The sequence below is a fragment of the Coffea arabica genome, chromosome 4c (genome assembly GCF_036785885.1).
Source record: "Coffea arabica cultivar ET-39 chromosome 4c, Coffea Arabica ET-39 HiFi, whole genome shotgun sequence".
NCBI lineage: Eukaryota > Viridiplantae > Streptophyta > Magnoliopsida > Gentianales > Rubiaceae > Coffea > Coffea arabica.
The window spans coordinates 4,059,370-4,070,419 of NC_092316.1; the positions used below are offsets into that span (position 1 = coordinate 4,059,370).

At 36.3% G+C, this 11,050-nt stretch overlaps 1 protein-coding gene across 1 annotated transcript; it reads right to left on the bottom strand.

The window, feature by feature from the left end:
• Positions 1–149: 149 nt before the first annotated feature.
• LOC113739874 (probable cyclic nucleotide-gated ion channel 5) lies at positions 150–7,404 on the bottom strand. Its single transcript, XM_027267271.2, has 8 exons — positions 7,000–7,404; positions 6,301–6,473; positions 4,505–5,090; positions 3,681–3,893; positions 3,027–3,334; positions 2,332–2,443; positions 1,455–1,691; positions 150–1,051 (listed from the first exon to the last, which is right to left on the bottom strand). The coding sequence occupies exons 2-8, from the start codon at positions 6,354–6,356 to the stop codon at positions 377–379; spliced, it is 2,187 nt and encodes a 728-aa protein (XP_027123072.1). The 5' UTR covers positions 6,357–6,473; positions 7,000–7,404; the 3' UTR covers positions 150–376.
• Between the last annotated feature and the right edge of the window lie 3,646 nt (positions 7,405–11,050).

Below are 11,050 nucleotides of genomic sequence, written 5' to 3' on the forward strand. Positions count from 1 at the left end.
TTTGTTTCTCTTCATCCCGTTCATGATCCTTTTCTACCTGATACAAGTAGTTCTAAATATTTTGACGCACGCTGGTTAGTTTCTATATTTAACTTTTCCTCATTTGTTCTCGAAGCCAGATAATACCACAGATCAATTGAAAACTATCCTCATTTGAAGCGGATTAACATAAATGCTTTTCAACTACTAAGAGGACATTTGGTCTACAGCACAGATTACTGCTAGAGATGCTGCTTGGATACAGAAGAAATTTCACTTAGTACAGCAGATCCGGATTTCTATTTCACCTGACAAGTTAATCTACAGTTTAATCAACTTCTCAATCCACAACATCAGTGTTGGAATCAGGAGAGCTTGGCGCAGCTTCATCCAGCAGTTATAAACCAGCTTCAAAGTCAGGTTCGGGGGGCTTTTGCGGCTTTATCAACCTGGAGCTACGAATCCTGTGAACACCACGCAAAGCGTTGGCGGCAAATCTTGAGGCGTACATCGCAGCTCCAAAGCTGGATGATGGGCCTGAGTTGGATTCATATTCTGCATCTTCTGCGGCTTCATCTTCAAGGCGACGAATTTCCATGTGCTTCCTCCTTGAATAGCGCCTCCATGCAGCCTGGATGAAGGTGGCGGCCCAAGTTCTCCACTGCTGTGAGTAAAAACGGAAGGTATGCTGCACTTGTCGACTATGAATGCGCCTGAACTGACTGGTAATGTATTTCACTTCATCTGCTATCAAGGCAAACGCCTCCACTTCTGTTAAAGCCTTGACAGTACGAGTAGATGGTGGTAAGTTGGAACCAGCTTTAGGATCCAATGCCCAAGTGAGGAGCTCCTCCCCACAAAAGTCACCTTGTTTCAAAAGACCTCGATTGAAAAATCCACTTCTCCCACCATCTGTTGTTACGCTCTCCAGGCGACCACGGATTATAAACAACATCTCGTCTACTGGATCCCCTTCTCGGACAATGTATGTATTTTCTGTGCATAAACTTGGTTTAAGTCTCTCACAGATTGCATCAAGCAACCTCTCATCCATATTGGCAAATAAAGGAACCTGCAAGCTCCCATTACTAAAATCAATAGCAACATATAAATGTTTATAATCGTTCAATGCTCATACATGATCATATACCATGCCATATTTCATCTGGCGCCTTTACAACCAGAAAAAAAATTCTTAAAAAAATGTCACCCCAAAGTTATCATACACAGAAATACCCTTGGTCTTCATATTCTTGTTCACGACGACACAAGATAGAAAGTAGCTTCACAGACATGTATCAGATAATTCTACTCCCCAACAATGGAATATTTATCTAAATTTGAGGACTCGGGAGAAAAGCAACCATCAAATGCTTTTACCTATTATCTCATAGTCCCAATGCACATCTAAAAGAAAAGCTCACGTGGCAGTAAACAACTACAATAACAGGGGATAAAAGTTATATAACACTTACTCTTCTGACCAAATTCAAACAGAGATGCCGCTTGATATCCCTCCTGAGATCTTTTGGCAGACTCTGGACCAAGCTCTCTTCATCTACTCCTCTTGTTTCCATCCATTTGTACTGATCATAGCGCCGAACTCTTTCTCTTAGTTCAGGGGGAAGCACTCTATGATGCATCCACTGCTCAGAGTCACGTCTTTTAATTCTCATCTCCTCAAGCCGAACAGTCATAGATTGAAGATAAGTCTGTCGGAGAAACCACAAGAGTCAAGAAAGTCTTGCTTTCATTGTAGAAAATAATTGGTGTCTTAAAGATAAAATACTGTACGGATGTACTGCATAAACTTTGTACAATGGCTCTTTATACTCATTTAGAAAACTGCAGAAAAAAGAAAAACTTATGAATTCAGTATTCTTATTGATACATATGGCTTTGAGTAAGAATTTGAAAAAAGCCTTGGTACCCAACAAAGAAATCCTTATAATGAAAAGGAACTGTAAATGCAACAAAAATGTGCAAGTTAAATCCCTGTAAAGCTGTTCTGATCATAAACCTAATAACAGTATTCAATTCTTATCCAACGTATGGGATTCTGGGCTACCAAGCCGATGCTTCTGCAATTTCATCTGCTAAGCAGGTTGTGACACAGTGCTAGCAATAAATCGTTGACCCAAAATAGGTGGTTTAGCTAGTGTAGTGATCTGTATAAGTGCAGATTCTGTTTAAAATGTAAAGACATTGTATAGTAAGAATAATTTTGCAATTTATCATGTAATATCTTTATAGACGGTGTCTTTGTTAATCAGCAGAAATGAACAGATTAGTTCCATTGCCACAGTGTGCTGGTAAACTAAAGAAAACATCTGCAATTGATTTCTTACGCACCTGCATGTTACCGATGAGAAGAGCAAACAAAATGAGACCAAAAATTGCAATCGCTATGGAGAATATGACCTCTCCAGGATAAGTACTGGTTTCAAGCCCCTGACCAAGTGTACTGGAAAAAATGAAACATCAAAATGAGCTCTGAATACTGCACGCTACTCAACAGTTAAATTCTCTAAGCATATTGGAGAAGTATTGAATTTAGTAAATAGTTCATTTATGGCTTTTGTTACCAAACTATTTGCAACCCAGTCAATCAAATATTATATGCTTTCTCATGCGCAGCTTATACAAAAGACATGCACATGCACTAGCATGTACAGGATTTTGATTTTTTTTTCTGCATAGCCCTCCCTCGGATTCAGTTTTTTGACAAGTTAATTGAGGAGGGAAAATCTCACTGGTAAAAGTGACATTTCAGAGCTTGTCTAAGATATTCCAAAATTAGCTCCTGCATCTTTTCAGTTAAACATGATAAGGAAAGTGAATGCGTATAATTTATCACAGAAATGCAAAAGACTCCAAAACAATATTTTAGCTGATAAGCATTGCATGGTGCTGCTTTTCCCCTCCCCACTTTCTCTCGAAGTCCGTCAGAAGTGGAGGGGACTTTAAATTTCAGTGGAATCCTGAATTATCATTGACAGAATGGCAGTGTAGATAGTATCCAATTTTTAAACATTTTAGCAGCTTACCTCAAATTCTGGAGGCCCCACCATAAACAGTAAAAGTATTTAGAGATAAAATATTCGGATTCAACAACTCCAGATGTTAAAGCATTTGCATAAATCCCATAATCAAATGCTGAATATGTATCATTAATAGCACAGCGAGAACCGAGAACTGTCTGGGTGACGTTTTCCCAATTTGAATTACTTGGTCTCTCACTTGCACAATAGAGAAGATTAGCATTAGCTTTGCACATATCACTGTCTTGACAGGCTTCCTCCCAGCATGCATCTCTGCGTTCCACAGCTAATAGGTACCAAAAGGCCCCAACAATCTGTAGTGTCAGAGTAACATATGAGCTCAACATTTTTGTAGAGAGAAACTAGAGCAACTTGAGCAAGTAAAGCAGTTCCTTCAAGTAGCTCAGGTTTTTGATTTTCTGTTTCTGAGTTGGTGATTCAGAAAATCTTATTGCAGCAAAAGGACACCGTTTGAAAGTCAATTAGTTAAATCGTATCATATGAAAGACCATGATCTTTCTTAGGATGATTCACCTCAGTAGAGCCTCCATTCAATGATCAAAGATAGCAGTAAAATTGCAAAGAATGCCAGAGTAGAGTTTCGCCTTATAAGTAGCTGATTCTTTTTATTTGTTCATTAGTATCTTCAGAGCAACTTACATGGCTAGAAAGCAAAAACCACAGCAGATAGTATACGGCACCAGCCCAAGCACTTTCTGCAAAAACTCCAGCTGTTTTTTTCAACTCTGACATCAGTGGTAAAAACCGCAAAAACCTGGGGATATATTGGAGAAACACAATGAATACTAATGCTTGTTTTGTTGCCAAGACATCTGAACCTTTTGCCCTATGAAGAAATCTCCACACAACAATCTGCGGATAAAAAATGATGTAATGGCAAATCAGATCAAGGATTTCCTGTAGTCTAATATTATGATATAGCAAAACAAATGTGCACTCATTCTGGTAGTCATTTCCTCCTATAAAAGGGAGATGCTACAAAAAACAGATGCCATTATATGTTAAATGTTGCTTGGTGTAATCATCTAAATATAGGATCCTATTAAAGAGTCAAAAAGGGCAACAATCACTTCCGATGTCTCTAAAGTAAGAACTTCGTTTAAGTGGTGGTAACATAACTCTCACTCAGAAGCAGATTTGATATCAGCTCCCGCTTGGAGCTGTGTTTTAACTATTTCAAATATGAAACTATTTGTCTTAGATAACTGCAATGGCATAGGTTAGTAAAAGTGCCCTTTACAACTAAAAGCTGTTTGGATATAGTGCAATTGTCAGCTGATGAAGTAAAAACTTTAACATATATTTATGAAGGATGGGAAGATCTAATTGACAATGTGGACAATTAAATTTGAAATTTCTTTACCATGCTTTGGGATGTCAAATGTCACTCATGCAGAAATCATTATGTAAACCACTTTAACTTCCATTAGCCGTTCAAAAAGAAAGAAAAGCACGAACCAAACCTGTGGTAGAGGTAGCACAGAGAGAAGATCTACTATAAAATAACGATGTGTGTATCTTTTTGCAATTTGTTTAGGATCTATCACAAGTTCACCACGGCCAAACACTCGGGATGATGGTGCAATGTAAGCTGTCCGGAACTGCAGAACCATGCGAATAAGGTAAAATGCATCTACTAATGTCCGAAGAGTTGTAGTTGTGTGAGCTAAACTGTTATCTATGTGAAGGCACATCTCTTTACTCCGGAAAACTGGAAGATACAGAAACAGAGGATCTATTGATACTGCAAGGGTGCAGGAACAAACCAAAAGTTTGTTCCAGAATAAGAGAGACTTGTCTTGAGGATCAAAAATTTTTCTCCCAGAAACTTTAAGATCTTCTGGGAACACAGCACGGCTGACTCCAGATTTTAGTGATCTGCCCAAGGTAATAATACCCTCGGATCCTCTTTTCATCCCTACCCTAAATGATTTTGATGGTTTGTTGGAAGAACGACTGGCACCAGTCAGTCCCTCTAAGCTAAACCCAATTCTTGTTTTTCCAGGCATATCGGCTTTAAATGATAAATTAGAGTCCAAATCATCTAACCTACAACACAAACAAGTGTCAAATTATCATCTACAAACATTAATAAACATTTCATAGAGCCAAGCAAATGCAGATTAAGTCATCCAACAGAGGCTTCAAGCAATGTATACAAAAGAATAACCAGTACTCCAGCATCATTATAACCATCTATCATGCCACAGTATTTACAAGACAATATTTCAAAGGTTCTTACCAACTATACCTCCAGTACTCGAGTATTAAAAGGATGAGCATATATTAAGTATAACGAGGAATGCAACTTAATTTGTTTTCATTAAGTATATTAATTTGTTTTCATTAAGGATGAGCATAATTAAGTATAACAAGGATTGCAACTTAATTTGTTTTCATTCTGGATATCTATACTTGCCATCTTGTCTAGGGGCAACACATCAATATACTAGATCTCATTCTGAGTGATCGCATATGAGATAACATCAATCTCCTTTAAGCCCTTAATTGATTGCGAATGCATGAGAGACACATGTACAGACTTCAAATCAAGTTAGTAAGAAACAGGAATTAGTCGTTCTGGAACTGTCAGTTGTATCATTACAAGTTGGTAACTACAAAAAGGCCAAATTTTAAATCTATCAATGAAAGAATATGCCTCACATCAAATTTTCAGGATCTCTCACAGAAATGAAACAAATATATACATGCAAAATTTCAGGATTCCTTGCAGTCTGCAGAAATACACGCACAGTCTTAAGCATTCCAAAAGAGGGGGAGAAGGGAGGACTAACAGGAAACCACTTATGAGTAATATTGAAAACCTGAAATGCTGAAAAGCCTTTCACTCTAGCTAAAGGAAACTGTAACGACATATTTTAACTTGCTGATAATTTGTTCATTCACCCAACAACATGATGTCCTGAATGGTTTTAATGCTAGAACATCAATTACCACCCTACCAGGAACTTACAATCACCATGGAAGGGGAAGCAAAACAAAGACAAAATCAAATGACCTTCGACCATACATGCATAAGGTAGTTAATATGATTGTGACACTCTTTAGGATGATTATAACACCATCAGTGGCACCATATAAAGCAAAAAAGTAGGCCCATAAAATATAGTCAATGGCATTTCAGATGGCTAAAGCAGCTAAAGTCAAAGAACCAAAAAAGTCCATATATTATAATTGACATAACCACAAATTCTTAATAAAATTACCATATCCCTGCAAGGCTGGTGCATTATCTTACCTGACAAACTTCTCTTTCTTGCCGCCCATAAACTGAGCCTTGTAGTTACTGAACATTTTGTAACACTGACAACATAGAGAATGAAGGTTCGCTTAATCCAAATATCAATTTCTTGTGAAGAATGCTGTACTGGTGTACCATAGGTCGGGCATCACGGTAATGCAATTCCTTTGCTGCACAATGATATATGATACAGCATGTGAATTCACATCTAACGAAGCAAATGACATACCTCGCAAGGTAGCTTAGGCAGCTACATTGTCTCAGATGATCAATTAATTGGAAACATCAGAAGTAACTTAAGCTGAGGAAATATCAAGTCTCTTGTCCAGAGTGCAAATTTTCAGACTAACAAGGGCGAAGAAACTTATTATTTTTTAAGGGGATCATAAAAAGGAAATTATTGAATCACCGAAAATGCAGCAAACAGAGAACGTAGAAACCAAGACAACGTTTTACAACTTTTCATATTTTTCTGGTGATACCAACATTTCGTAAATGCCCCATCTTAAAAAATGTCAAATCCCCTGCTTCAATTGGTCGGAAGTCTTTCATCCCGTTGATCATACAAATGAAATTAAAAAAAAAAAAAAAATCCTTAGTCTAACTACATTGCCTTTTTATGAATGTGAACAGGAATATTTCAAACAGATGACAGAATTGCATTAAAAGAATCCTTAAAACGAATGATTGACTTACAGGAACATGTGTCCAGTTTTGGTTCCCCAAAATGCTCTTCTCAAATGGGATGTTCGTATCCAATCCAATGAAAAAACGGGAAAGGAATTTCTGGAAATTTAATAATTTTCCCAGAGAAAGAATGATGGTTTTTTCGTTTGGACGGAAATGCGCGCGAAGTGGATATCCTGCCCATTCAGATTGAGCAAACGGATTTGGCAAAAAATACTAACCGATTAAAGCGGTTAAAGAATCGTCAGACTCTGACCCTTTTTTAAGAAAACAAACCAATAATCTCGACTGTGTTTTGCATGATTCAAGAGTTGGAGAAATTATGTAAATAAACTAAAGTTTGAGTCTTGCACAAATAGTATATAACAAGAATTGAATAATATTAAACATATATTTACGACTTTCTCTTATTACTTGTTTAGAATATCTACTATATATATATATTACAAGGTTTCAATTTCTCAGTTTGAACCCGCTTGTTGCTTGTGATGTTGGGTTGTATCAGTTGAGGAGCTGGATTACATCCTACCAAAGCAACTTTCATGCATATGAAGGTAAATTGGTCCAATCGCACCTTGTGAACCGTCCAAAAAAGTCTTTTGCATACGAATTTTTTCATCTTTAGTTTTAAAATGATAACTTTATACCTCTTATAAAATTAAGCCATCCAACACATGATCCACACATAACTATTTTTTATGGGCAAAAACATTTAATCCCATTTATAATCAAATAAATAACCTAATTTGTATTCATTTTAATCCCTATAAAAATAGGATCCGATCCCAATCGTATTTATCTATTTCTTTAAAGGGTGAGATTGGACCTCATTTTTGCCACTGAAAAAATAAGATCTAACATTTTTTATACTATAAAAAAAATGAACGTGTGTGGATCACATGATGATTTCAAATGATCAAAAACTTACGTTAAAATCAAATTTTGCTAATTTGAATTTATAAGAAACGTGACTTTTTAAAAATAAAAAAAAAATTTGTTTTACAAAATATGACGGACACTTCGAACAATTTTTCCTCTCCCGACCTTGGGATAGTTGAATTGGTAACACGCTTGATTATAATTCTCGAATCGAGCTCCTGTGGTGGAAATGAAGAAGATAGCCATCAGATAGCAGTTCCAGTCTCTAACCAATTTTTTTGGGGGAAAAAACAAAAAAAAGGTACAAGAATGTATGTGTGATCCAGCTGCAAAAGAAGATAAAAAAACGATGCTAAGGCAGGCAGTTCAATTAGACAAATGTTTACAGTTAAATTTACATTGATGCATGGAGCACAACGTCTCTCAAAGACTAATAAAAGCTGAAAGGCAATGATGTTGTACTTCTTTTGATAAAAATTAACTTTTTCTAGTGCGCATCCTTTTCAAAAGAATATTGCAACTCGACAATTGACAAGGATTTAGGGCCTAAAAGTAAAACGAAAGGGAAAACTTTCTCCTGATGCTTAAAATGGGTAAAGTTTGGAGACAAACAAGATAATATATGGGCCTAAGCAAGTTGTCCGTGGTTGAGGGTGGAAACGTTGTACCGTCTTTTCACATTCCTTTCCTGTTTCTCGTCAAAGCCTATAATATTCTCATGTTCGAATCGGATTAGTGGATGCAGGTCATAGGAAAATTTTTCATGAGAATGTAACGCAAATTTTAAAATCAGGAATTATGGTTTGGAAAGTGGACAAAATTAAACCGGCTGTGGATAAATTAATTTTTTGGGTGCAATTTATAACCATTCTTCCCAAAATTCATAACCATACAAAAGGCTTCCGCGAAAAATGTGCTTATATTACAGCCATATAAAATCTATTTTCCGTAATCCTTGAAAACTTGAGTCCAATAAAAACCCTACATTCTCTGTTATGGATCAGGGGCATGTCTCCATTATGGATCAGGAATCTCATAAGTTGAGTTTTGTTTGATTCAAACCAAGCCATGCAATTTCTCCTGCACTTGATGTAAGCTCATATAGTTTTTAGGAATATTAATGGGTAAGGTAAAATCCGATGCCTGTGAGTGGTCAATCTGATGGTTAATCTGATTAGATGATCAATGAGTAATCCGTTAGGGTTTGATATTGACGAGAGATTGCTGACAGATAATCCGATAAGGTTTGATAAGCAAACTCTAAATACCAGATACATATGATGCATGCACATAGCCATAATTTTATAGTCTAATAAAATATAATTTTAACCCAACTTTTTATATAGCCCTTCACAGAAAAAAAAATGTTGAATTTCTCTTATGCAGGTTCTATGACTCTATCCAAATTTAAGATTTAACACAGTGGGTTAATTTAATATGATGCATGCATTAATTTTAATTTGATAATAGTTAATTCCTTTTTTTTTAACTATTCAAATTAGTGAGTAGACGATACTTGATGGATTATCCAAACTCGAGAGTCAGAAGACTTGGGGATGAGAGTTAAAACGCGTAAGGTCATCTAATTGAATTTGGTGAAAGATTTAAATATGCGGATTACAATTTGGTAAATTGGATTTTTGAGAGTGTCCGATCGGCTGCCATCCCTAACAATTTTGTTGTATTTGTAATTTTGCATTTATTTAATTTTATGAGTTGATAAATTTAAATGTATGCTCAAAGCGTATGAATTTGCACCAAAAATTAAAAGAATTACATCAACAGATTTCAGCCGGAGAAATCCACAACTTGTGAGACCCGTTTCCCTTTGCTATGTACCTCTCACAATAATGTCATATACCTTTCACAATCCAAGGTGCCCAAGCCTACATGCTTCAAGCCCTGTACCCAAGCAAGATAAATCGAGGAAGCACAAAGGAGAGGAAGGAAATGCAACCACTACAAAAGTCTTAATTCTGGTGATCTCTTACCCTCTTCTTGGTGGAATGGTCCTACATTTTCCGCCACCAGCAACAGCAGCCACGTTTGGTTTTGCCTGCCAGCAACCGGCTAAGCACGAGAAAGATATACTGCGATCCGTGACCTGTTTAATTAGGATAAACCTTTCTTACTTACCAAGAACAAGTGCAGCAAAGTGACAAGAACAACTTCCCACACGTCCAAATTCTGCTTTTGGTTACAAACACAGTGCGGTGGAAGTGAGACTAGTGCTTTGCTGCAATTAATGTCAACATCAAACGAAGATGAGGATCACTTATTAACGGTGCCCCAGCGCCTAACTATAAATACAGCGCCTAACTATAAATGTCACAAACTTAAAATTATTAATTGCATGGCTCAATCATGCTTCAAACCAAAAACTAACCACGATGGCTGGACAAATGGGAACCTGTTCAAATTTATAAACTAGTAAATTTGATACAAATTGACAGTGTATACATTTTATTATTATCATTAAATTCATGATATATGTGTAAAAATAAAATTTAAAATTTAAATTTTACGTAATTATTACTTATCAAATGCTAACAGTTTATACACAGTTAGCGTTAGCGCAGAAAAGATTAATCCATATATAAAACAAACAAAAAAAAAACACTCTATCTAAGTCTAGGGCTTACACCGGGGGGGGGGGGGGGGGGTTTAACTTGCTAATTGTGAAGGGTTTTAATTTTCAAGAAATGAGTTGCATCATAAGAACATCATTCTCAATACCAATTTTAACCGTCAAAAGCACTTCAGCAGCATTGATACCGTACTACTTGATATGGGGTATGGTCCTTCAAGCCATGTGAGATTTGGGAACATTAGTAGGATGTAGATTGATCTGGTTAAAAGCACTACAATGTACTGCAGTCAAATTCACACGCATGCAATCATGAAGGGGAGCACTACTAATATGTTCCTTTTCAGTCATATTATCTCCCGCAATTCAATTCAAATGTTTGGAGAGGAACACAATTACAAACTTTTTTTAGATTCTGTTTTATTAAATTTTATAAAAAAAAAAGATTGTTACTTATATAACCCCCACCACGCAAAACCCAAAAAAGAAAAAGAAAAAGAAAAAGTCGTGGTACTTTTTATCATGATTTTTGCTGATAGCTATGGACCAATATTACACTTTTATGTTGAGATTTGAGAATTAGAAATTAGGAGG